Below are 27454 nucleotides of genomic sequence, written 5' to 3'. Positions count from 1 at the left end.
ATGTGGAGTTAGAAATGTTAGCAATAGTCTGTGGTGTTCTGGGTTTTAATAGCAAATCAGGATGTTTCTTAATCAGAACAGGGCTTTTTTTCTGATTTTGGTAAACAGTGTTTATGGCATTTACATGTGACAGCAAAAAATAAAGAATATCCTGGAATATAAGCAAAATATTACTAATCACAAAAAGACTTAATTAAAGACACAAAACAGGCCAAGTGAAACTATAAGTTATATTTCAGGAAAACAGTCAACAATAAGCCTGTGCAGATTTAAATGATTGAAACACATTCTACTTTCATGTATTTACTGAAATGCTGTCCCACTGTTACATCAAAAGCGTTAAGAAACATTTTCATCATAGTAAATTATGACAACCAGGCTGGTGGCTCCCACTATTATAAATGTTTAAAATAATCTCCCAGGAAAGGAATGTCATGTCACACCTGCGATTGAAACATTTATCAGAAATACTATGTGAGCGGAAAACTGACAGCACTGGATATGTTTACAGTGTAAACCATTGAAATGCATTCAGTTTATTATCTCAATTATCGATCAATATCTCAGTTTCTTTCCTATATCCTTTGGGAGCATATTGGCTAAATTTACCACATCATGAACTTCCCTCTGGCTGTCTGATAAGTGCTCATCTTGGGCCCCCTTGCTGATTATATTAAGCTTTTATCAGCTTTTATTCAAAAAGTTTCTGGCTGTAGGTATTTTTATATTTTTATTCATTACCACAGAGAGAGAGTGGTATACTTTAACCACAAAAATACTGTAATCAACTGGGGACTCACAACAAACAGTTCTGTGAGCTTATTTTGGTTACTGATTGGTTTAAAAAAATGTTTTGAAGTAGCAGGCTAGCATAAAGAGTAAAGAAACCAAACTTAAAGCCACTATATGTAGACAAAATATTTCTGACTTTGGCGCTCCCAAGTGTAAGTATATATTAAAAAAAAAAAAAGACACTGTGGTAGAGGCGAGAACAACATCTGCCGCCGATCCACCTAAGCGAGACTGACATAAATGGGCTAAAAGCTAGACAGTGACTGCCCACATTTTTCACCATGATTGTCTGACATTTGTTATAAAAAATCTATGTCTGCAGAAGGATTTAAAATGTACTATAATCACATAAAAAGTCAACACACAGTGGCTTTAAACTGGAAGACATGGGTTCAAAGCTTCCACACCAGGAAACACTGAAGTATCTGTGCCCTGCGCCTGACCTCTGACCTCTGACTGAGGGAAAGCAAAAAGACAGATGATTTCAGTCAAACATCCCAAAGAAAAAAAAAAAGAACTGGTGACTTCTCAGAACAAGCAGTCAGTCAGTCAGAAAAATAAAACCAGGCTGAACTCAATCCACTATTGTTTTACGTCCGGCAAGGCACAAACTAAAATGCAGAACAACGCTGGGTTTGAGACTTCAATGTAGTAAAGATGTGACAGACCATCTGAGTTGTATGAGAGATGTTAGACATCAGAAGTAGTTCAAATTTCAAGCTGTAATAAAAATCTAACAACTAAACTGAGTCAGCAGAGTAGAATATGCTCACTTTGCCTCTGTCCATTTTCACCAACAATCAAATTTTGTCACGTCCCATTAAAACCAATACTGAACAGGTAATTCAAGTAAAAACAATGACGTTTAGCGATAACGGATTCTTCAATCATTAAAAGATCCAGTTTAAGCGATTTAGGAAATTTCATATCTGTGTACGTTGTGTTGGGTTACCGTGTTCCCGGATGGAGGGTTTCCATGAAGTAGTAAGGCCCTCAAACCAGGAAACGAGAGGCAGCCCCGTCATATATAGAGCAGCTGTTTTTAATATCTGCACATTCCTGCTGAGATGCAAGACGTGCCTGGAGCGCCAGTAAAATCCCTGTTACTGGTACATTCATCAGAGCTGTCCAGATAATACAAGAAGTTGTCATCATTCCACAGTGCAGTGGCCTATATTTATCTACAGAGTGGTATATTTCTGCCAACACTCATACCATGCCCAGAATCCATGACAACACAAGTCTCAAAGGTTTTCTCTCTTACAGGTCGCTAAGATGTTCTCCATTACTACAGGATGAATCCATCAATCAACCCTGTCTGCTTCCCTCTTCAGGCCTCCCCCCACTTCTTAATGGCCTCTGTAGTCCAGCTTCTCCCTCTCTTCCTACTGGCCGTCGTCATATCTCTGAAGCGCGTCCTCCAGCTTGGCTGTGATCTTCTGGAAGAAGCCGATCTGCTGACGGAGGTGATGCTGCATCTGCGAGCGGAAGTCCCGTACACGTGTGCGGTGGAAGTGTTGAATCTCCGCCAGCGTGGCGCAGGAAATAATGTTGCAGCGGTTGTGGAGCTCACCTTCCTGCTTTGGACAGTCTTTCACCTTGGTCAGTGCACCTGGAAGGGGGGATGGAAGGAGGGAGGGAAAGAGAAGGAGAAGACTGAAAAAGTGTGGCAGGTGTACAATGTATACAAATAAATTAAGACCTCATGATTTCTTTTAGGTGAAAAAAACCTACTTCAAAATCACTTCGACATTGTGATGAGGAAAAAATTAAAAATGCAGCCTTGAAATATAACCTTGCAGTAACACATAGTTCTCACTGTTTGTCTGGACAGGGATGGCAAAATTCAAAAACTGATTTAATATTGTTGTTCATGTTTGTTTTTTGTAAGAATTTAACATATAGCACAAGGCCTGACTTTTTAAGCTTTGGAAGTGCTGATAGGGGAATTTGTTACCTTTCGACAGGATCAGGCTAGCTGTTCCACCTTCCAGTCTTTATGCTAAGCTAAGCTAACGGTCTGCTGGCTGCGGCTTTATTATAGACATGAGTGTTTCAATTTGCTCGTCTAACTCTCTGCAAGACAGTGAATAAGCATCTGTGTCAAACCATTTCTTGAAGAGACATTTTTTGGAGGACAGCAAATTCACCTAAAAAGTTGAGAGATGTAAGAAGCGAGCGTGGGTCAACATGGGGGGGTACGGTTAAAACAGATGGACAGTTTTTACAGCAGACATTTTGACGGTCATAGAGTGCTTCTCCTACTGCGAATGAAGTATCTTCTGTGAAAAAGGCCTATGATGTATAATAAGCACATTTCTGGGCTGGCTGATTTGAATGCTAACAAATAAATAGTTGTTGGCTTCGTCGTAAATTGTTGTCATGAAGGGTTTTAAATTGAATATGAAGGGCTGCAGATCTATATTCATTTATCTTACAGTATGGAGAGTAAAGTGCAATCACTTTTTCTGAAATACAGATGAAAGCAATGTTCATTGAGAGAGCATTCAGTCACAGTTAGCTAGAAGCTAGCCCACAAGTGACGCCAGGAATTTGGAAAGAAATTCAAAGGAAAGAGGAAATGAAAAGGGTAAAAGGCAAAGTTTTTTTTTAACCCAAATAGTAAGCTTGTAAAACCTACTGTTAAAAAGTAATAGGAGGAAGGTTTGACCTCTAAATTCTCCAAGCTGACCAAGTGTCATTTTTTTCCATACATAAAAGAGCTGATTATTGCAATTTTTTTCCAAGTTTGTCTGAGGTTTCCCAACACCCCGATATGACTCAGAACATCTAGTTAATGTGACTAAACTTTCGGAGGAAGTACAGCTAGGACAGACATGACCTATGAAAAACAGATGAAGAGGAACACAGTATGACGCTCTCTGACATGGCAGCATGTGAAGGAAATGACGAGCCAGCTTGTAGCCTGGTACGACTCTCCTTCCTCACCTCATCAACCTTCTCTCCCTCTAGATTTCTCTCTCCATCTTACGCACACATGGAAAACACACATACCGGCACAAGCACACTAGTGAACTGAAATCAACTTGGACTTTGCTCTCCTTGCTGCCAAGATGATTATGGAGCTGTAATCTGAAGTCCTGTACCGTTGGCTGGTGGGAAACTTGTACAGCTCTGTAGCTATCTGAGCCCCCCTCACACACCACGTTCTCACACACACACTCACACACACACACACACACACACATACACCCCTCCCCTCTTCTTCTTCCTTCTTCTCTTCAACCACCAGGAGGAAGGAGGAAAAGAGGGAGAAGAAAAGAGGAGGAGGGGAGACTAATCCTGAAACCGCTCCATTTTGCATTCCTGCAGTCCCAGGGCAACACAGGACATGAGGCCCAGGAATCTCCGCTCATTCAAATCAGATGTAAACCTTGGACCTCACAGACAGAACTAGCAAAGATGGACGATACTGTACAGGGACATTTAGGTCAACAAAGCTGTCCGTCTTAGGTGTCCCAGCAGCTGTTTTCTAGCTTTTATGCGCTGAAATGTTCCCGTGCCAGAGCAATTGGGTTGTTACTGGAGAAATATTTCGGTCCTCTGTGAGATAGATGGATATTTGTGGAATGTAGAGCTGCTGAGAGAAGAATGAAGGTTAATGTCTTCGGGAGTCTAGTTTCATCTGATGTGCTGAGTCAAAAGAGTGCAATAAACCCCAGTTGTTTATTATGTTAGAAAAAAGCTAAGCCTTCTCTTAATGACGGCCCTTCACCAAATTAACTGTTATGGAAACTGTGACTAAATGGGCCATCTTGTGTTAAAGATAGCTATTTTACAACTATGACAGCAGTGCAGAGTTTGCATTGTGGGGATGAGTTCATGGGTGTTACTCAGCAGGCTCTGCTATGACAGCAGTGGTGGATTACTCAGAGTCTGTGCTTTCAGCCTGGACTGAAATCTGAGGCAACGATTCCCTTTGTGTAATTCATGAACTTGTTTATCAATGCACTTGCAATCATTTGGTCACAGTATGATTTTGGTCTTTTTCTTTAAGTGGCACGAATCAGAATATCTACTTTTTGACAGATTTCAAGGGAATTTGGCAGCGAGTTGGGCTAACTAATGATTAGCTTTGGGTGAGGATCCAAGTATATTTCTTTTTTTCGTTGGGATACAATCTATGTTTTTGAAATAAAAAAACAGACAGAAGAAAGACTGCTGTTCCCCTCCCTACCCAGAATCACATTTGTTTTCTCATATAGCACAAGTAACTAAGGTTTTCTGAAATGAAAATTCTACTGTACGCAAGAATAATGATGACAATGCTTTGTATAATATTCTATGACAGCACAAATGATTCATTATCGTGTGACATTACTATGAATTCCATGAGATCAGTTTGGTGACGTTCGGGGTCAGTTTTCACGATTAAGATGAAGTCGTGATGAGTTTTCATCATGTTTCATTTACTTATAGTAAAAATACAAATCAACACAATTTTCCCATGAGATCATGTTCCACAGAGACACATATTATGCAAGTCCAGAAAGGTTTTTTACTCCAACTTTATAGTAGGAACAGTGTGTTTCAGTGTACCAGAAGTGATGGAGATGTTCATGTTCTTCGATGTTTATGTTCTTTGGGGGGCATTAAACAAAGTGTTATTTGTCAATCAGAAAGTGGGTGAAGTCATGTCATTCTCAGAGACCATTGGGATTCAAGCAGTGTTTCCATAGTTCAGAGCTGTGATTGTATCTAGAAAACAGAGCTCAGTGGACTATAGAAACAGTGCCTCTAGGTTTGGCAAACGTCAGGACTTTGTGTGCCAGGAGCAACTCCCTCCTCCCAACCTGCAGGGATCTAACAAGCTAACTCCTCTGCAAGTCCTTTGTACATGACTGTGTGAGTGTGTGTTTCTGTGTGTTTGCAAATGAACGAGTACAAGCTCTCACAGTACCCAGAGCGTTACAATGGACTGACCATGGGTTTCAGTTTTCGACCCAGATTGACACTGCACTTCCGTAACTGAAAACAGATGTTGCCCTTGGTTAGGAAACAGTCAGAATCTGGGTCTTTGTATATTCTTTGCCTTTATATTGACATGATTAATAGATAGGGAGGCTGTGGGCTGGATGGCTTTTAGAAGCATCATTAATTATTTTTTTTTAGTGCAAGTTAAATAAATAAAACTGTGAGTCTCTTGTTTCACAGAATTTTACTGCTGCATGGGAAGTGATGGCGAGAGGCCTAGATTCAAACCCTCCACCCTACAGAGGCATCTGTGAGCAAGAGTCCTGACCACTCAGTCCCTACCACCTCCACTTGAAGCTAACTTCCCTGTGAAGAGGAGTATGCTAGGTCCTGCATCTGATTGATTTCTTGCAAGCATGTGGGAGTTTAGTGCATTTTTTGTGCTACTGTCACTGCTTGCAGACACACACACACACGCACACACACACACACACACACACACACTTTCCCACCTTTCTGTACATGGATGATGTCAGGAAAATTGGCCAGATGTCCTCTGTAGAGGTCCAGCAGGTCAGAAATGGGATCCAGGTCCTGGCGTGGCTGCTCAGCAAAATATTCTCCTATCGCCTCATAGGCCTCTCCAGTGTAGGCAATGGCCTTGTTCAGGCCCGCTGAGTAGGCCTGCTGGTCCAGCTCAAATGACTGAGCCAGGAGTTTGAAGGACTGTCCCACTTTCTGGTACTCCTTCTTGAACCCTGTTATCTGTTTGCGGGCGAACTCGTTGATGGTGGTGTTCACGACAACGATGTTCTCGTCCATCCTCTTGGTGAAGGTCTTGAATCCTTCGATTTTGCTCTCCACTTCCTGGAGGTCCAGAGGGACAGCAGGCGTGCTGAGGGAGAAATGTGAGGGGGGAAAACAGTCTGTTTAGACCTTGTGGTTTTCTTTTGAAAGTCACACATTACATCATTTTTTTTTTAACACAAACAAGTGAGAGCAGATTATTCTTCTGTTCTGGTTATCTTTCTTTCACGATCAGACACTCCCATTAATGAAAGCCTTTACTTACAGCGTACTGAAACAAAGAAAACTGATAACAGCGTCTTTTTTAGAGGGCAAATATACTCAGTGGTTAATTTTATACCATTATAAAGTGGGTGGACAAATAAACTATGATGTAATCCAACACCACAAACTTCCTACGTCACTGACACAACGAAACGAAAATATGACATTCAAAGCTTCACAAAGGTAGTTTTTTTTCTGCAGGACAGTTAAAAAGAAACGCATTACAATGTTGAGTGTTCTTGTTACTCCGTTGATCCCTTTGCTCATCATTAATATGCAACATTTGGAACATTATGTTAAGTGCTGTAATTTTATTGTTTTCGTATACACTCTATGTCTCAACCAGCCACATCTTTATACCCCTACTTCAGCTAGTTGATTACTTACATTTCCCAGCATGCCTTTTATGATCTCCTGCAAATGCGCCAGACCTTAATGCACTCAGTACTGGGTTATAAATGTAGTGCAAGCATGTCATAGTGATGACAACAGAGCCATGATAAGATTAAGAAGGTGACTGGGCGATGACCTTATGTGGGCTGAAGCAGCACTGTGTTCTGCTCTATTTTCTGCTGGTAATTGCGTAGATGTCGGCCTCTGCTCTTATCTACAACAGTCATCTGTATGTGAGGGCTGCTGATGGCCGGTGAACACTGTGACTTCTGCAAGTGTCTGACATCAAACCTGGTGTTTTAAATCAATTAAACATTTCTGAAATTCAAGTCCACAACAGTTACTCCTTATATTATTAGGGTGTAGAAGTCACAGCTGGAAACATCTGTTAAATTCAGTTTATTCAAACATGCAATGCTTTTTATACTAATTATATAAGTTTGTAATAAAAACAAAGAGTCTGATCAAGGATTCGAACCCACACCCCTACCTGATCGTAAGGAAGAAATTGGCACCGACCAGCTCGTCCCTCTCCGCCTTCCTCTTGCCCTGTTTCCATGCTTTCTCATCTGCCCCGCATGTTAGGAAATGCTGGAAAACATCACAACGCGCCAACACAGGGTGGCTGATCATGTGGTTCATCCACCAGATCAGACCCTTCCTCCTCTTGGAGATGAAGTCCTCCTCGAAGCGTCCGGTGGCCTGCTTCTCTGGCAGGTGGGGCACTGAGATGACGGGGAAACGCTCCACAAGGCGAGCGTACAGCCAGTCAAAGTGTTTGTACCTGCAGGGATGGAGGAAGAAGGGGGGGGGGGGTCATGAAAGGGTTAGAGGGAATTCAGGAGATTAGGAAGTGAGGTAAATGGCAGGGAAATGAGAGGAAAAGAAGGAGGAAAGGGAAACGCAGAACGTTTTCTCAGCGGGGCCAAGTGGAAACTGAGATGTAAGTGAGTAAATGTTGATTTGAAACGACAGACCTACTGACAGGAAAACAATTTGAAAGGTGCAGAGGGAATCTTAGAGCGGAAAGTGGAGATTTCTGAGGACTCCAGCAGGCAAAAGTCCAATTGACTCTGTTTTTGCTATTTTGTGGGAAAAACTGTGGCCACAGGAATGAAACATTCATTTTAAGAGTATGGGGGCTGGAGGATCCGGTGAGGAAATAAGCCCCTAAAGAGGGAAGAGGAGGAGGAGAGCTTGTACCTGCGGTTAACTTGTACATTTGTGTGCGTCGGGGTCAGTCCGTAGGACATGTAGCTCTTCATGCCTTTGAACTTGGTCTGCTTGGTGGGGTCGTCAATGGTGCAGGTGAACGGGTACGGATCATCCTGCCACTCAGGCCCGTGCTTCCCCATCACCACACAGATCCTGTCCCCGTCCTTAACAAATGCTGAGGCCTCCCCGAGCAGGAAGGCCTCCCCTCCGGACTTGACGAAGGTGGAGAACCTGTTGAGGTTCCTCCCCACCGTGGCCGAGCTCTTGGCATGCTGCTGATGCTGCGGGGCGCTCCCACGCCGTGAAGGCAAGGAGGTGGTCACCGGGTACATAGGGGGAGAGCTACCAAGACTCTGAGGTGCGTCTGTAGCAGGAGAGCTGTCATCCCAGTCGTCGTCCCAGTCGTCATCACTGCCCTGACTGGTATGGAAGCTGCCTCCTCCACTACCACTGCTACTGGCCCCAAGTCCTCTCTGACACTGGGAGTCAGAGGATGCGAAGGAGGTCTGGGTAGGTGGCATGGCTTTTTTGGGCGAGGAGAAGCCATTGTTGTTAGTGTTGGAGGTGATGTGGTCCTTGATGATCTCCACATAGGAGGCAGGGAAGAGGCCAGCCTCCCCCTTGCTGTTCTCCCCCTCCAGCCAGCCCTCCAGCTCCTCCTCGCTGAACAGAGTCACCAGCTCATTCTCTGTTATGGAGATCTCCCCTGGGTTTTCAGAGTGGAAGTCGTACAACACTCTGGCCTTCAACGCCATAACTTTAATATCACTTGTGTTTCTTGTGTGTTTTTCTGCGTCTGTGTCCTATTTTTCGCTCAAGAAACTTGTTTTTTCTTTCCGGATTAAACCTTTAAGATCTCTGTGGAACTTGAATGAGATTTAGTTCACGCAGCGGCAGCAGCGACAGCAAAAAAAAGATTTTTCTCCACTTTTTTGCTCCACTTTTGTTAACAAACAGGCCTGGTATCCGAGATCCGTGTATAAAAGAACAAGCACAGAAACACAATGTCTTGTATCCGACACCCACCTCCTCTCTCTCCGCTCCTCTCTGCGGGTTCAAATATCATTTGTTTCCATACAGAACTTAATCCAAGTCGGAAAATGCAGATGAAACCTGCCTTTTACAGGAGAGTTTCTCTGCAGGAGAAGACGCCGGTTAAAGTTTCAAATTGACGAACTCGCGACGGCTGTGCGGCTGGTTTACTGCTCCAGATAAGGGCCGGGGTAAAGTTCTACTTTTTCCTCCTCTCCCCGAGATGCTTGGAAGTTAAAGGCACCAGTCCTAACACGTAGTAGACTGGCTGAGTAATGGAGGGTGGAGCCAGCAGCAAGTTCAGTCAAGTCACTGAACTCATACATGGAAAAATCTCACATTGACCACATTTTAAAGGCCCATCAGAGTTGTTCTTATATCGTCCTGTTATATAAGGTCATCGTCTGGATAGACAATCTTTGTATGTGCCACAAAACCAGCAGCTAAGTCGTAATTAATTATATCCCCACGTATTAGCAGTTTGAAGTGAGCAAGAAGGGAAAGTTTCTTTGTGCGCTCCTTTAATCTGAATATTATAGTCATGGTCCAATATGCAACTTACAGGAGTATGATAAGGAAACTTGAAACTTCATATGTACATACTGAGAGTACACCCTTCCCTGAAGTAGAGGACATTTGTTTTCAGCTGTTTAACTTCTGAAATAGTTTCATATTCCCAGATTCTGGATTTCTCAATAAGGAAGAAGGAGTAGATGTAGGTAAACTAATTAGTATAACTAGTATTTATCTGTCTCATAAAATATAACTGAAAGAGATCTGTAATTATGTGTCTATGCAGCTTTAATAAGCATATGGTCTTAGAAATAAATGTCCTCATTTCTTCCCATAGAAGTTTATCATTTGATTACTGTAACATTAATTAAAGGAATGACTTTAACATAATACTGGATGGGCTACATTACCCAAGTGCAAATCCAACTCACATATAACAAAGTAAGAGTCTTATAAGTAAACTGCAAAGGTAACTTAAGGAAAGGATACACACACTTTTATTAGCCTACAAGTGACAGAGGGATTTATACATGTTTATATTTAGATTTACTTTTCCTTCAGTAACTATCTCACAAATGAAGTGACCCATTTTTAAATTCATTCAAGTGTCAGTATGGTCAAAGATCCTAATTTGTACTGAACTGAAAAAGGTTCAATGAACTACTTATAAATTCTTACTCGCAATAGAACATTTGCTTCTTCCTCCTCATTGAAAAATCCAGAATCTATAAATATGCTAATATGTTTCCTTTCCAAAATTATGACGTCTGAACACAAGATGTTTCCTACATCTATGAAAAGACCATTCTCAATTTATGTGCACTGGAAGTTTGACATTACCATATCACATGTGTAAGTTGCATGTTGGGCTTTGAGTGGCTTTTAAAGCTGTTATGATGTCACACAATCGTCTGGTATGTACACTCAGATTTAAAGTGAGCACAGAGAAACTTTCCCCCTTCAGCAGACGAATGTGAAAACTGTCCACATGTACATTTTGCACAGCGAAGCTCAAACACCCAAGAAAAGTGACAACAGGCAAAACACATTTTAAATTTACTTTACTTACATTTGAATTTACTCAAAAACATGCTCTAAGACTGACAGAAAAGAAACTTCATAATGCAGTTCCAGCTGCAATTTCTGGATTAAAAAAAAAACAAAACAATGAGGGAGTTATATGCTAGTAAATTGAATTTTATTTGTCTTTTCCCTCAAAATATGCAGGGTAAATGCCAAACCTTTATACAGACTTGTTCTCCTGAGAATTCCTCTGTTTTATTGAATACAAAGGTATAATATAATATAATATTTATTGGGCATTTCTCCAACACAACCACTAGAGGTCAGTGTACATCACACAGTGAGGGGGAGGCAGCAGTTCCTCCTCCTGTCCAGCTGATGGCAGTAAAGCGACCTTCATGTTTGATTCTGGTGATGTTAAACCTTCCAGACAAAGAATGTTATAATTAAACAGCTGCTGGACATATGATGTGATATTCATGATATTTTATCAAACATTATGCGCGTCACAACGAGATCTATAATTGTCTCAGTTTGAAGACTCATAAAGGACGAAGGAGGACGATGTGATGATGTGAAACCTGCCTTGACTTCACAGCTGAAAGGTTTTAATTTGTAATATTAAAAGAAGGTAAATATGAGACATGTAAATGGGCTGCAGGGGCTTTGTTCTTGTGCCCCGATGACTTAGGGTTTGCCTGTGGAAATGAGAGACATGTCTGATGATGAACGATTTGTCCTCGCTGATGGTTTGATTGTAGTTTACAGTGAGAGTTACAGCATGTACAGTTCACTGCTTGCACATGCGTGATATATATAGAGAGAGAGAGAGAGAGAGAGAGAGTGATAGAAAGAAATATTTTTAGAAAACAATATAGATGTTTCAATGTTTAATGTTTTGTGACTAAATTTGTATTATTGTGATGTTAATCATTGTTCACTTTATTTTGATGATTTTTTTCTTGCCTTCATGTTCATATTCACTAACTATTCTACAATGAATTTAAGAATCCAATATTGACAGTATGGAACGACTAACATGCAACTATTGCAGGCCTTGAATTACAAAAGTAGTCATCATCCCGCCTGTGCATCCATACCGAAGAGACAACACCAAAAGCCTAACAGTAAAGGAGCCCTTCAGATCTGGATACATTTGTCTCAATTAAAGTAAAGAAGAGCTACAAGTTAATTGCACATTCTTTTATGGACAAGCATACTGTCTAAAACCCACTAAACATGTATGCAAAAAATATAAACATGAAACATTTTAAAACATGAATAAATAAACAAACTTAAATACAAATCATCGCTGACTTGTATTCAACACACAAAGATTTGAGAATTTTTTGCCAATTCCATGGCAATGTTAAGCCTTTGTAAAAAATGCATAAAGTAAAAAAAAACATGAATTTATTTAGTTCTGGGCCACATAGCCTAATTGTCCACAGCCTAAAAATAAGCAGTTGTAACTTGAGAAATCTTCTCTTGACCCTGAACATACAGTAAGTATGAAGCAGCTGTAGACACTTTATCCTTTCTCTCTCTGCTCTAGGTTTCTAACATGTCTGACCTGGTTCAGACCACCTCTGACAGTCTGTGTAAACTCGTCCGCTGGGCTCACAGCCACGGCACCATCTGCAACCTCATCCCCAGCCTGCAGCACCTCACCCGGGGTTCTTATGTTAATCTACTGACACCAGAACCCGGTCCCCATAGCAGCACGGTCCCTGTTGCAATTTGGGGCTGTGGCGCCGGACACGCCTACCACTGGCCCCTCACTGACCACAGCAAAAGCTGCGGAGGCTCAATGAATACCGGGACAGGCCAGGGACAGAGGTTTGTTGGAGGCCGTCCTCCCAATAAGGTGAAGTATAGACCGTTCTGTAAAATGTGTCACAACATACCATACATGAAGCATGGTATGTTGTGCCTTTAAAAAAGGCTGAGCAGTATTCCCCAAGAGGAGTAAACTGAACTTCATATGCAAAATTGGTGAAATGTCCCTTTAAGTTTCATACTCATTTACACTGAGCTCTCAGACGATGTTAGTGAAAGCCTGTGTGGACTTACCTTTCAGGTGGCAGCGAGGACATCATATGACCTCTCCTGCAGCGAAGCCGCATCAGAAGGGGAGGAGTTCAGCAGCCGACTGTTTGACATCGCTGGATGTGATTCATCAGCCACAGATGAGGATGGCGACTACGAGCCCCGCCCATCCAGAAAAAGAGACTGTGCACCAGGAGGAGGGGTGGTGGGGAAAAAGGTCAAGCAGGAAGCGACCTCAGCAGAGGATTATGACACTGTTGCTAGCATGGGGTTGGCAGAGACAGATGCTGTCAATTTTTCACAGGCTTGTCAGGCAACAAGCACACACTCTCAGTTCACTCGCATACAGTTGCCCAACAAACCACTCCTACCCTGCCCTCAGCCCCGGCATGGGCACAATCTGGCCTGTGAGGGGTCAGTGGACCCAGAGCTGGAGCTGCTGGGTGGAGGCAGCTGCACGAGAGGGACTGCAGAGCAAGCCGAGAGATGCAGCTCCATCACAGAGACTACACAGAGGACTGCAGGTACAGATTGTAGTGGCTTGGAAAATCAAGTAGGGCCGACATCAGATGTGCCTGAATCGAAGAAAACTGATTCTTACTCAGTGTGTGTGTGTGTGTGTGTGTGTGTGTGTGTGTGTGTGTTTGCATCCAGCATTCTGGTGTCCTTGTGTTTACTGCTGTATTTGTGTCCTTCTTCGTTTAAAGCTGCAGGCAGCCAGAGTGAGCTGGAGAGACTGCGAGCGTTACTGTGTGCAGAACGCAGCCGTAACCTGCAGATGACAGAGATGATCTCCAGTCTGAAGCAGGACAAAGAGCTGCTGCAGCATGAACTCACTAAGAAAGCCGAACTCATCTGTGACTTCCTGCAGGACAGACTGCGGCCAGGTAGAGTTTGGGTTTGAAAATTCACCTACAGTGTGCTTTCAAAATAATAGCAGGAGTTTGTTGGCACAAGACTCATTTTTATGTGGTATCTTTCATGCAAAAATGTTGTCTCACATGTTAGTGTTTAAAATACAAAAATAGATGCAAACAGTAAGAAAAAAAATTCTGATGAAGTATATAATACTTATGACAACAATAGGGTAAAAGGAGTTACTCATTATACTAATCAGTAAACAGGAAATTAGTACATTAAACATCTTCATGAAATCTGTGGAAGTGCATGAGTAACAAAATCAAAATGGAAACAAAATAAAAATTTAAACTCAACTGACAAATGATTTTCTATATACTCTAAATAATAATCCTACACACATGCATTACTTTTCTTTTCTATTCTTAACCCTAGAGAAGAGGTGGCCTCGTTGCTCTAATCAGACGGACCCGGGAAGTTCGAACATGACCTCCTCTGACGATGTGGCAGGGTTTGATTCGCCAACACTATTTGACTCTTTCGAGGAAATGGAGCTTCACCCTCACGAGCATCACAGGACCCTGAGGAGCAAGAGGAGCCGGGAGGGAGAAAACACCAGAGTCAGGAGTAAGGACATAACACAGCAAAGAAAATGTACCACACTGTAACACTGACACCAGTGTCATACTGGGGTCATAAGGACTCGTAGAGTATAATGTATGATTGATACTAAATTTCGCACTAATATTCTTATGTGTCTCTTTCATTGAACTCTTCCCTGTATCTCTCCTCTCCAGTGAAAAATGTGGTGGGTGTGATAGCACGCTACATGGCCGCCCTCCAAGAGTTTCGACGCAGCGTCTCCATGAAGGTGGCCTTTGACCGGGTCGGAGTGGACCGCAACACGATCTCGCGCACAGCGGCCATAGCCGAGCTCAGCCTGGCCGCTCCGGAGGTGTTTCATGCGTTGGCACCATGGGATGAGAAGGAGGAGACGCTGGCACATTATGCTCACCGCTGTCGACAGGCGATGGATGACACCATTAAGGCCAAGATCAAAACGATGAAGGCGAAAGGAGAACTGCTGCCAATTGTGTCAAAGTGACAAATAGTTACAGGTATTTGGCGGACTGACTCCCTGTGACTGAATCGGAGGCCTACGATGCACAGTCTTGTACAAAATAAAATAAAATCCAACACAAAGATAAATCACCAAGTCAGAGAAAGGCCCATCCTTGGATTCTCCTCTTGCACTGTTAGATACTGTGCCATCTTAGTCTGTGATGCTCACATTATTCCAGGAGTTATATCGCATGGTCGCTGTAATTTTCTTTTTTTTTTTTTTTGTACCAGCATTTTCATCATCTCATGTACTTCTTATCCTGTCATGTGGCTGCATTACATGCTGGCCAAATTTCTACTACTGTGGGTGTGGAAATACTGAAGGTCTTTCTGCCTCCTGTCCAGACGATTTCTTCTTGTATAGTTGTGAAACAGCCATGAAAAAATTGTGACTGGAAAGAATAAGCTTGTGGTCTTAGATCCTGTATGACTGTCACCAGAACCATTATTTTTGTTGCAATCAGAACAACTCAGAATTCAAAACAAAGTTCCAGCGTGGTTCATTTTCACTGCAGCATCGTCACGAAGCGATCTCTAACAGTCACTCAAACCAGTTTATAATGAATTGGTTGCAGTAAATAGTTTGATCTGGTGAGGAACTTGTGCTTAGTATTCAAGATTCAGTGACTCAAAAAATGTTTTTTATGCATGGTAATATACAGTATTTATTCTGGTGTGTGTTGTTTTGTGTGCTGCTGACCACTGTTTTACAATAAACCACCAAAAACAGAGTATTAGGAGTTAAACAAGTCAATGTGTCTTTGTTCATTAACAGGGCATGGCATAAAAAAGCCAATTGAAGGCATTCAATTGGAGCCTGTGGGTCATCCCAGAGCAGAGCCCTGTTCACATTTACACTGAGCATGAGTCATTTTAAATCACTGATAAACAGCCACATTTCTCTATTTATTTAGGCTATCTATCCTGCTCTCTTTTTTTATATTTGCAAAAATGAAAGCTGAAATATAACGCTCTTACAATTGAATGTAACAATTTTATTATCCGAATATTACTACAAATCAAATACAAATGTAAAAAACCTGACAAAATTTACATTTTATGGAAATCCATGTGATAGGCAGCAGAGCAGGATAACATTTACAGTATTTATCTAGAGTTCACCTTTAATCCCTGGTTGACAGGATGTTTCATAGTGATCTGGATTCTCTAATCTGACTGTTTGGAAAGCTTTCCTAAAATCAGCAGCCAGCTTGTTAGTCTGGAAAATGTAAAAATGATGGATTCACTTTCCCCTGAGATTGTTTACAAGATGACAAACAACTGTCCATTAATCACAGACTTAAAAGAGGAAACTGGGAGAGACAGGGGTCTGATGTGCACGTATTTGAAAGCTTTGTCCCAGGCAGCAAGGAGGAAGATCAGGGGTGAAAGGTCATGACTCGGGCTCCAGGCGTGGAATGACGGGGAGGATGAGGTTTCCAAACGAGGAGTCCTGAGTGATGAAGAAGCCCGATGAGTGTGTGTGTGCGTGCTGCAAGAGAATACACACTTTATATCTTCTTTGTTTCATTTGTACAAGAATCTGTGTTTTTATGCTGAATGCAGTCTGCTTTTTTCACATTCTGCTTTTTGTTAAGATTAATCAAGCAACATATAACCTTTTAGTTATTGGGCTTCATGCCTCATGTTGCCATGACACCTCATTTATAAAAATAGTTATTTTCAGACCTGAATTCATGCTGGTAACTGGTATCAAGCTGGTATTCAAACCACAATTGAATAAGACCACATAATAATCAACGTAAGAAATAGATATTTTGAATGAGAATGGGTAACTTAAGTGCAGGTTAATTTTTTAATTAATAACAGTAGTATGACAAAACCTCTAATATTAATTTAGTGAGGTGCTTGTGATGCTGTGAAGCAGCATTTGTATTTCTGTTTGTCTCACCTGCAGGGCGGCCTTCTGCTGAGCAGCGATGTGCTGCTGTTCTGCGTTGTCCCTAAACTCCTTCAGACTCGGCCTGGACAGCGGAATGCTAAAGTGTGAGAGGGCAAAAAGATATTTATAATATTAACCTCTCAAAGTTTGTTCATATCAGCTGAGTTAACTGTTGGAAAAAACAGTATATTATTTAACATACTATATCAGTAGTTAAATTCCCCTCATAAAAAGGTTTCTGCAAGGCTTTGACTGACATAAAACTCCTGTTATCATCCATGGCTATATACTGTCCCGTACCTGGCCCCAGGAGTGTTCATGGACTGACTCTGCATCAGCCGCCTCCTCTCCTTCTCCAGCTCAGCCAGGATTGCCACGCGTGTTTTGTTTGGGAAGGCTGAATGGAAAAAAAAAATTAGATGAGGTAGAGAAGTGAAAGCAAAAGTGGGCCACAGAATATCTTACATCATTTGATTCATGTAATGTCAAAAGAAATAGTGAAGTAGAAGCTAACTGAGGATTAGTAATATAAAATGAGAATTGGTACTCAATTTTGAGAGTTTTTCTTTTAGATATATAGACTTTAACAGTAGTTTTACCCCACAGTTTTTACACTACCTATATATTTACTTTATCTTTCATGCATCAAATCCTGAAAGCACTGAGATGAGATGAGAAGTTTTAAAGTGTCTATTGAGGGTCAGTGTTGAGAGAGGAACTAGAGAGGCTGTGATGCCTTCAGGGGGACACAGAGCTTGTAGTTCTGCCCCTGGAGTCAGGAGTGGCTACAGATTGACTGATAAAGACAAAGAACTTCAATTCCAGTATCGTTTAGCCCAAAATAAAATAATTACCTTGTCCTGGAGGATTAGCAGCCATGGCGGCGCAGGTAGCAAGACGCTGTTGAAGACAACAAACTACTGAGAGGTTTCTATTAGTGGTTTATCTAAGTTTTATGTCTGTTTCCTTCCGCCCGGCGACATGCACTTAACGGACAACGATAAAAGCCCCCCTGAATGATGAATATAACTGAAACCTGAGGTAGATATGTAACACAGTACTTACTGAGGTACATCAATGTAACAGCAGCTGAAAGTTTAAAATAACGATAAAACTGCCGATTGTGTACGGACTGTCCGTCGAATTTTTCCTCTTGTTACCTAGTACCGGTTTTTAAGTTAGGAGGGTTAGAAAGACGATGTCTCACTCTGCTTCTTTTTCCGGTAACCAAAACATGTGAACAGCCTTGCTGCAATATGAGCTCTCAAAACGTCCAGTTCAGTCCAGCTATCAGAAGAGAATATGCTTGCACATGGGAATAAATGCCCCCCTCCACCCCTCCCAAAAAACAATACAAAACCCCAAAAAACTACCATAAATTGTTTCTCAAACTTTAAGTTATGCTCAACCAACCACCTGAAGGTATTTATTTAAGAGCATAAATAAAGCTCACATTTTACCACAACTGACTGCACAACTGACAAATAAATAAATAAATAAAAATCTTATGGTCTACTTAGGCCTAATATCTTGCTATTTTTTCATTTACATCTCATGATCTTCATCGGCAGATGCAGTGTCCTCAGTTGTCAGGGAGATAGCGTGACAATGAGATCTCAAATGAGGAGAGTCTTTCAATCATAACAAATTGTTGAAAGCTCTGGAAACAAAGCTTGTAACTAGTTCTTTATTTATTTAGTTATTTTATTCATAATGGCTGTTGTTAAAGATGGTGTTATAATGTAATTTTTCGTTTTTATGTGTGATATTAATAAACTTGGTAAAAAAAAAATGAGTAGGGTTAACAGTTCCCTGATCGTGTCAGTAGACGATCTTTAGAGTTTCATTGTTGTCACGTGACGCGTATGTTTACATCCGGGTTCTTGGGGTTTAACCTCCGCAGCTGCGCAGTGAGAGTCAGCTGACAGTTATGACCAGCCAGCGGATGTAACATCTCATCTGAAGACACACTGACTCCGTCTCCGCTCACCGTATCAGCCGCGGAGAACCGGACAACTGTTACCCCCAATACCCGGCCACGTCTTCCCGCCTCCCGCAGGATGAGTGTCGGCGCTCCGAGAGGCCTGGCCAGCTCGGGACAGAAGCCCATCATGGAGATCCTCCACCCGCTGTCCGCCGCCGAGGAGCCGCTCTCCCCGGGGCCAGATGTCACCGTCAACGTTGGAGGGGACAAGGTAGGGTCTGCTGGGGCTGTACTGACTACGGCTCGGCGGGTTGAAAGCAACCAGGGGATGGAGAGAGGACGGTTAACCCAACTATACAACATTAACTAACATGCTGTCAGGCTGGCACCAGTGTTTAAATCCATCAAGCAAGTAATCGCAAACTGATGGAAGTTTAATAGAGAAAACGGGAAAAACCCAAATTAACGCCTTTCAAAAAAAAGAAAATGCTTTGAAGGTTTCCTGCACATGATTGGAGGTTAGACTTGAACCTGTTTGCCACTGAATCACTGGATGAAAAATAAATCTCATACCTGAGCTAACTATAACTTATAAAGGGTCTTACTTTTTATTACAAGGTTAGGGCTAACCCTAACCCTAAAGAAAAGAAAAACAAGAATTATCTTACCATTGCAGAAAAGAATCACACTTAAACACTCAAAAGGTGCCACTATGAGTAATGTGTCTCCACCATTACACCATTTAAATTGCGTGCTGCACTGTACTGACTCCAGTTTACACATGTTTTGGTCAGAAGACAGACTCCCCTCATTCCACTTCCAAAAGGGGCTTGACATCATAACAAGCTCAGTAGTACTGTGCAAACAAAGATAGACAGTGCAAACAAATGACAACGCTTTGAGCCCTCCTGCTGCTGTTTTACCTAGAAATTACAACCTTAGCAACCACGTTAGTATTGCAGTTAATTATTGCCAATAGTACATGCTATAATCCCCCACTGTCCTTCCAATAAGGCCACTTTGCAAGGTAAGAGTATGGTACTTACTTTTTCAAAATATTTTTATTTTCATTCATGAACGACCAGGGCCAACCTGAGGCGAAATCCAAGACTCGTCATGCAAATTAAAAATGTGAAGTCCCTAAGAATTCACTTTCGTACTATCTCCACCAAAGAGGTAACAAGTAAACAAGTGATTCGTTTTTGGCGTGAATGCAGAGCCATGGGTGGATTTTTTTGGAAGGATTTGTAATTTGATTAATGAAAAACATAAAGAACTTGTTAGAATGAAAATCTGGCATATATATATCCCATGATAGTATGTAGCTGTATTTTTATGCTGAGCATAAATATAGAAATATTTTCTTTGATTAAAATAAATTCAGATGATTTTTGCAACATTTAAGCCCTTTTGGTTTTACAATGATCGTAACCCCACATTATATCCATTCCCGTATCACAATACTCATGATTAAATTCATACATCTCCCAGCTGTGCTGTGTATTAAAAACAGATCTGCCTCTCCCAGTGTTATATTTTCAGATTCCCCCTCAGTGTCTGTCTGAGCGTGGCTGTGTTGCGGTGGCCTGGTTGTTCATTCACAGAGATGTAGTGATGCAATGCAATGCAATTATCTGAACTGTGATTATCAGTGCAGGTTAGCACCACAGTGTAAAAAGAACACTTACAAAGTCAGCACCCTGTGTGTGCGTGTGTGTTTCTGTGAGTAAAGCAGAGAGAGAGAGAGAGAGAGTGGTGTGAAGAAAATGTGTGTGTGGTCAGTGTGTGCGGTTGTATGGTGTGTATGTGACGGAGTGAGAGATGAGAGAGAGAGCTGTAACACTTTTCTTGACACTGATTGAATTGGAAAGTTGTGCACTTGCCTAGGAAAAAAAAAAGTGTGTGTGGCAGAAAAAGTGATTAAGGTTGAACATTAGCGAATCTGCTTTCCCACATGCACCTTAACCTGTTTCAGGAAGAAAGTAGTTCCTTCCTCGTGTGAGGCAGGCCGTGGCCTCAGAGGACATTAGCGAATGGCGAGAGGTGTGAGATGCCAGGAATTCAGATGAAGACAAACCTCTCGGTGCAGGTTGAGTAGAGTAGCTTGATTTTCAACCAGTTTCGATGATGCAGATCTGCTGCCTCAGTGTCTTCCCTACCTTCCTGTTGCAGTGTTTACATTTTTGTCAATGTTTATATTCAACATTCTGTTTCCTGTTGTCCCTGCTGCTGGTTTAATGAGTCCCTTCTGAATGCGCAGTAATACATGAATACATCATAAAATCATTATGTTTTACACTTATTCTCTATTGTAGTAATGTGCCTTTTTATGTCATTTGGACTTCGGAAATGAGATTTAAATAACATCACGAAGAAGAAATAGCAATGTCTAGATCCACAGGTTGTCTCTTCATTTAAAGACTTTCCAATTATTTACATCTTTATACCTTTTTTTTGAGCACCCTTGCTGTGTGTGGGTGAAGCCTGGAGATGTGTTTTTGTAGACCCAGATACTGATTGAAAGGTGCAACAAACATCTCTTTGTCCAGAAAACAAGTGGATGTCATGCAGGGCACTTCACAGGAAAGCTTACCTCTAAAATAACTCATTCATCATCTGTTAATGGCAAAAACAGTGTCAGTTTCTTTCAAAATGAGATAAATTTGGTCTTTTGGTATCCTACAGCTGGTGTAACTAGCAGTGGTTCTCACACATTTTCTGTATAAAGACTGTGGACATTTATCCCCATTCCACAAATGCTCCATTTCTCTCCTCTCGTCCATCATTCAATTAGAAGGACGAGAGTAGTGTCAGATGATGCAGGGTATGTATGCAGCAGCAGCAGCAGCCTCAACAAGAGCTCCATTGACAGGGAGAAACAACTGCATCACCGTTAGCATCAATCTATCAGCTCTTTGTTTGCAGCTTTTCCCGCTGCAGCATCTGAATTTGATGTCACCATGGTGTCATATGTGTCCACGCAGGAAGCGGTGCTGACCAACGGCACGCCGGTGGAGACGTCGAGTCCTGCCTCGGCGTCCTCGCTGTTCAACAGGCTGCAGCTGGACGATGACCTGGAAGCAGACGCCCGGGACCCTTACGCCTCCATGGAAACCCGTGACCTTTTTGTCACAGTGGACGACCCAAAGAAACACGTGTCCACCATGGAGACCTACATCACCTACAGAGTGTCCACCAAGGTCTGCTATTGTCATGATAACAGTCTACCAGGTGTCCTCTGGACAAGAGAGACTGCATTCATCTTCTGTCTACTGGGATCATAGTGGTTGTTTTGCATGTTTTAGCCCACCTGCCAATCGTGTATACATAATGTTACTGCAATCAGTTTTCCTAAAAAGCACGCAGTCAATATCTTTACAACCCCCCCCGGAGATAGGTAATTCATCATAGTTTGATATCCCAGAGTCAAGAGGCAGCTGACGAACAGACATCATCTCATTTCTTTTTCACAACATCCATATTTGTGTATTTTGTGCTTGATTTTAATTCATATTTAAAGGAGCTTTTTGTAAGTTTTGCCATTGCTACATAGCCAGCAATAGCATTAACAGCTGTTTACTTACACACAGCTGCTGTATTTGCTTTTCTTTTTGCAGTAATGAGACCAAATTATATGCCCACAGTACCTAGAAATATGTAATGCAGCCACAACATAATTGTCAAATGGTCACTTTTACTTTTGAACTATTCAAATTTTAGAAAAATAGTCTCCCCAATAATTCAGCCCAGCCTTTACAACCTGTTTCATGCATGAAATGGATCAAACCACAGAAGAAAATCATGATGGTCAAATACAATCTAGAAGCTCTTTAATTCTTTTGATCTGCTCTTGTACAATATGTATAGCTGTGGTTGTAATAGTAAAGTCCTTGGTGTCATAGTTTTTCTATTTTGGTCGTTGTAGAGCAGCAGCTTGGGGGAACAAGAGGATACTCAAACGTAATGTAGCCTTGCACCGTTACAAATGACAGCTGCTATGTGCACCACTGTGTTGCCTCAGCTCAGAGGCCTTCGACAAATATCACATCCCCAATATGAACACAAAGTGTTAAGTGAGAGCATGAGAGTGCGTGCGTGTGTGTGTGTTTGCGTGCATATCTGCAGTGTCAGCTGTATTTCAGGGTCAAGCATGTACAGTAATCTAGTAATGGGCTGAGATGAGTAGAGATATACTCTAATCAACTTATATATACGCAATGAACTAATCTTAAATTACTAATCATAAATCATCTTATGAGAATCATGCAAACATAATTCACTTCTACTGACTTAAAAAACCCTATCAAAAAAACCTATCAAGCCATTTCACGCAATGTAACGTATGTAATGTTTTTTTTCAAAAGTAGGGAGCACCTCAGTTTTTTTTATTATTGTCCACACACTGCACTTGGACTTAACTTGGCTTAATGTTTCCTCAGTCGACAGAAACACACAATGAACCCCCAGTTACAGAAGGTAAATACATTTGGGTCCCTCTTTCAGGGTTTTGATAAATGAAGGATGAGAATTGGACTTTTATTGTGTCATTTAAAAACTGTATCCACCCTGGTAACACAACAAGTGTGTGTGTGTGTGTGTGTGTGTTTTTCTTCAGACATCACGGATAGAGTTTGACCTGCCAGAATACTGCATGCGACGTCGCTACCAAGACTTTGACTGGCTGAGGATCAAGTTGGAAGACAGCCAGCCGACCCACCTCATCCCGGTAGGTCAAAGGAGGCACGGTGCAGCCTACTGCCCTGCTTTCCAATGAGAGATGCTTCATTTGTACTCTCTGCTCTGCTTCTCCTCTGTCCTCCTCCTCCTCCTCCTCCTGCTCCTCTTCCGTCTCTCCTCGTCTCCAGCCGCTGCCAGAGAAGTTTGTGATGAAGGGCGTGGTGGACCGTTTCTCGGAGGAGTTCGTGGAGACAAGGATGAAAGCTCTAGACAAGTTCTTGAAACGAGTTGCAGACCATCCCGTCCTCTCCTTCAACCCGCATCTAAACGCCTTCCTGTCTGCCAAGGTGAGACAGCACAAGGATGGGAAGTTCACTTTTTTTCTCCACAGGCCTTTTTGTGAACCTTTCATCTAATTTTCATTATTTTCATTTTGTTTCTTTTATAAGATTTTAGGATCACTTAAGATCACTCCTCCACCCCTTAACAACAACACTTTTATTTTTCTTTGAGTATTTTGAGTTGCTCAACTTCTCCTTGTACTGCTGGCTCCGTGTTGCCACAAACATCTGCTGCCACAGGCCGTGTAGCTGTTGTTTTTGGTTTGAAATTGTTTAATTTCTGTCACCCAGAACTCTTAATAAACAGCCATCAGCACAGAGAGTTCAGTAAATCAATTAGTGTAAAGTAAAGTAGTCCCATGATCTATGAATATATCATAGTAAAATGCAAAAAGAAGAAAGCATAAATACGGATGTTTAAAGCAAATCAAAACGCTTAATCTCAGCAATGATCTTCCAGTAAAGTGCAGAGCTTCTGCTTCCTAACTTGTGTGTGTGTGTGTGTGTGTGTGTGTGTGTGTGTGTGTGTGTGTGTGTGTGTGTGTGTGTGTGTGTGCGCTCCATTTCTGCCATCAGTCAGTAGCTGAGACAGAAGACAAGACTTTATTGATCCCTGTGGTGAAATTAGGTTCTTGCAGCAGTAAAATAATTGGACTCAGAAAAAGGAAGTAGAGCATAACCGCACAAGAACAGTATAAAGATCTACCATGTAAAACTGGTGATAAAGCACTGAAGGTAATAAAGTAGAGTAGAAGCAGCTGTGGGATTTTCTCATCATACAGGTGACAGTTGACATCATTGTGTGTTGCTGTTGTCACTGTGTGTCTGCAGGACCTGAACAAGCGTCAGGGTCTCGCCCTGCTGACCAAAGTGGGTGAGTCGGTGAAGCACGTGGCCGGAGGCTACAAGCTGCGGGCGCGGCCGGCCGAGTTCTGCGCCATGGGAGAGTACCTGGACACCTTCAGCCAGAAACTGGGAACCATCGACCGCATCGCTCAGAGGATCCTCAAAGAGCAGTCAGGTATCGCACCGATGGAGGAGGCTGGGGATATAAATTCATGCCTGTGTCTCTACGGTGGTTGAGGTCTCAGAGCTTTCACTCGACTTCGGACATGACGTCGATCCGAGATTTTTAACATTGGTTTCATGTACGGAGGACCGAGCAGTGTTGCAAATGCTTACAAGTTAATTTCTTCATTGTTGCATTTGGCAGTAACGGAGACATTCATAAGAGAGCGTGGGTTGACATTACATAAGGCAGCCAATAAACACATGATTTAAAAACTAGATTTATTAATAGCGGGACTTGGAAATCAATTTGGAAATCACTTTGAAAATAGAATTAAATACAAAATAAATTTCAAAAGGACAGGTTTTAAAGAGAAAAGTAACATTTTGCTTTTCCATTTACCAGTTGCTTTTCTGTATGATCTCACATTTACCAACTCTATTATTATGCAAATGTGGCCTCGGTCTGGCAGAACTTTGCACACCGGCCCTGAGCTGTAAGCATCTTCACTGCTCAGACAGCTGACCACTCCTTCATTGTGCAATTTCTCCAAACCCATATTTCAGGCACCAGGAAACAACATTTAGAAACTGTGGTTTGTGCTGCCTGCAGCGCGGCCTCAAGTAGACCTGCTCATACTCTTACATACTGGCAGCTATTTGTACATGCTACATTGCACTTGTGTGTGTGTCATGAAATGGCTTGGTCTTTAGCAGGGTGGCTAACACTAGCCTGTACCAGTTTATCTGCAGTATTGACTTTTGCACTGCTGTAGTGTTTGTTTGGAGAAAAAACGAACGACCTTTGGGCCTTGAGGCTGCATGGCTGATGACTACAGTCCTAAAAGTGATGACAAGTGATTCTGCCGTGTGAAATCCTCACTGTCACCGTCTGTTCAGATTTTAAATGTGTTGCAGTCTGTGGCCTGAAAATCTGGAGCTTAAAGGAAAAGTTCTTGTTTCAATATTGGAGGAGATAAGATGGAATCTTAGGGAGGGGGACTGTAGATAATAAAGGCCTATGAGCTGACACGGAATGTGTGAAAAAGCAAATGCCATGCATGCCCGACTCAGCAGCTTGGTGTTTGGCCATCAGCCTCTCTCATGTGTAATTTACAAATATAGATTTTGCAGTGGAACATGACAATCCCTCAGTATCGCCTGTGAGGAAAGAGAGAAGGTTCTGCTGTGATCTGATTCCCAGTGCAGCAGTGTCTTCATCCACAGGTCATTATGAAGCATGAAAAAGTCAGCAGAAATTGATCTGTGTAGAGGAACGAAGGCCGTAACTCTACTTTTCTTTATGTTTTTTCCAGAGTACCTAACAGAGCTGCGAGAGTACGGCACTGTGTACTCCAGCTGGGCGGGGTCAGAGGAGGAGCTGCAGCGCCCCCTGGAGGGCGTGGCCGGCAGCGTGACAACGTGCTGCGGAGCGCTGGAGGAGCTGAGTGACAACATGAGCCAGGACTTTCTGCCAGTGCTCAGAGAGTACGTCCTCTACATAGAGTCCATGAAGGTGAGAGAGGGTGGTCGCCTCGGAACTGAAAGCCGAACAGAATCATTAAAAGTAGATCAAACGTATGACTTGTTACGGGAAAATGCGGTTTGAGATTGACAGTTGTGAGGTTATAATGTTCTGTTAACTGTTAATAAGTTGAATCTCAATATTATTTCTAAATATTAAAAGTTTCTTGGTGCAATGAAATAAGTAAATGGACTTATATTGCGCTTTTCTAGTCTTACTGACCACTCAAAGCGCTTCACGATACTTGCCACATTCATACACTGATAGAACAGCCATCAGGAGCAATGTAGGGGTTCAGTGTCTTGCACGAGGATACTTGGACATGCGGCCTGGAGGAGCCGGGGATCGAACCACCGTCCTTCTAGTCAGCGGACAACCCTGTTCTACCTCCTGAGCCGCAGCCGCACGCTCAAAAACACACACTGTTTCAAAATGGATCCTTTATCCTGTTGAGTCACCTCTGACTGAAGGAAGTATCATCTGAGATTCTGCATGTGTCACGTCCTGTCCTCACCGAGCCCCTGATTCAGCATTTCTATTTCTGTTAATATTAACAGTTATAAGTTGTCTCTCGGAAATAATTACAGGATCAGTAAAGGCCGTAGTAACGCTACATTGTTTGCTGTTTGACTATTGCAGAATGTTTTGAGGAAGCGGGACCAGAGCCAGGCGGAGTACGAGGGGCGACTAGAAGCAGCCGTATTGCGCAAACAGGAGGACAGAACGCCTGTAAGCATCCTCCCCTCACACGTGGAAGCCTTCAAATTTTGCTGCGTTCACTGTTCACATTTCCGGGGGTGTCGGTTCACTTCAGGCTGTTACTCTCAATCCTTAAAATGTCACTGTTGAAAGCATGCGCTGTAGCATTTAACTATTTTAAATACAAGTATTTCAACCAGACAGTTAATTATTCACAACATTATTTTCATTTCAAAGTGCAGCTGGTATGCCCCGGAATTAAAGGGACAATTGTTGGATCAACCTGTACAAAAATCCATCCATCTATCACTTTGCCAATTCAATTCTCTGATACCATCCTCCCCTCCAAAACTAATGTACCACCTAGATCACCC

General features: G+C 42.2%; 4 protein-coding genes across 9 annotated transcripts in view; 2 read left to right on the top strand and 2 right to left on the bottom strand.

The window, feature by feature from the left end:
- Positions 1 to 216: 216 nt before the first annotated feature.
- Positions 217 to 9672, bottom strand: LOC111655770 (sorting nexin-18-like). The gene is made up of 4 exons (XM_023407282.2): positions 8395 to 9672; positions 7682 to 7975; positions 6240 to 6622; positions 217 to 2404 (listed from the first exon to the last, which is right to left on the bottom strand). The coding sequence occupies exons 1-4, from the start codon at positions 9159 to 9161 to the stop codon at positions 2178 to 2180; spliced, it is 1671 nt and encodes a 556-aa protein (XP_023263050.1). The 5' UTR covers positions 9162 to 9672; the 3' UTR covers positions 217 to 2177.
- A 1768-nt stretch (positions 9673 to 11440) lies between these two features.
- Positions 11441 to 15752, top strand: kiaa1958 (KIAA1958 ortholog). The gene is made up of 6 exons (XM_023407271.2): positions 11441 to 11605; positions 12530 to 12841; positions 13055 to 13547; positions 13731 to 13910; positions 14317 to 14508; positions 14679 to 15752. The coding sequence occupies exons 2-6, from the start codon at positions 12539 to 12541 to the stop codon at positions 14984 to 14986; spliced, it is 1476 nt and encodes a 491-aa protein (XP_023263039.1). The 5' UTR covers positions 11441 to 11605; positions 12530 to 12538; the 3' UTR covers positions 14987 to 15752.
- LOC111655764 (SOSS complex subunit C) lies at positions 15640 to 19612 on the bottom strand. 3 transcript variants are annotated; one of them, XM_087174249.1, is made up of 5 exons: positions 19499 to 19612; positions 17761 to 17806; positions 17207 to 17303; positions 16916 to 17003; positions 15640 to 16495 (listed from the first exon to the last, which is right to left on the bottom strand). In XM_087174249.1, the coding sequence occupies exons 1-5, from the start codon at positions 19499 to 19501 to the stop codon at positions 16397 to 16399; spliced, it is 333 nt and encodes a 110-aa protein (XP_087030375.1). In that variant the 5' UTR covers positions 19502 to 19612; the 3' UTR covers positions 15640 to 16396. The 3 variants fall into 3 exon arrangements, with proteins under 3 accessions (XP_087030375.1, XP_023263042.1, XP_087030376.1); XM_023407274.2 differs by lacking the exon at positions 19499 to 19612 and adding an exon at positions 17972 to 18088; XM_087174250.1 differs by lacking the exon at positions 19499 to 19612 and having other exon boundaries at positions 17761 to 18062.
- The window catches only part of snx30 (sorting nexin family member 30), a 14450-nt gene continuing 5883 nt past the window's right edge, over positions 18888 to 27454 (top strand). Inside the window, exons 1-8 of one of the 4 annotated variants that reach the window (XM_087174246.1) lie at positions 18888 to 19101; positions 21815 to 22030; positions 23446 to 23556; positions 23696 to 23854; positions 24680 to 24869; positions 25982 to 26083; positions 26173 to 26372; positions 27021 to 27110. In XM_087174246.1, the coding sequence (XP_087030372.1) occupies positions 18967 to 19101; positions 21815 to 22030; positions 23446 to 23556; positions 23696 to 23854; positions 24680 to 24869; positions 25982 to 26083; positions 26173 to 26372; positions 27021 to 27110 (1203 nt within the window). In that variant the 5' untranslated portion in view covers positions 18888 to 18966. The other 3 variants (XM_087174247.1, XM_023407273.2, XM_087174248.1) reach the window with 3 other exon arrangements.

This window comes from Seriola lalandi, unplaced genomic scaffold (assembly GCF_002814215.2).
Source record: "Seriola lalandi dorsalis isolate HSWRI2012SDOR001 ecotype SW California unplaced genomic scaffold, Sedor1 jcf7180002054332, whole genome shotgun sequence".
NCBI classification, from domain to species: domain Eukaryota; kingdom Metazoa; phylum Chordata; class Actinopteri; order Carangiformes; family Carangidae; genus Seriola; species Seriola lalandi.
This window is presented reverse-complemented; position numbering and strand designations above follow the sequence as displayed.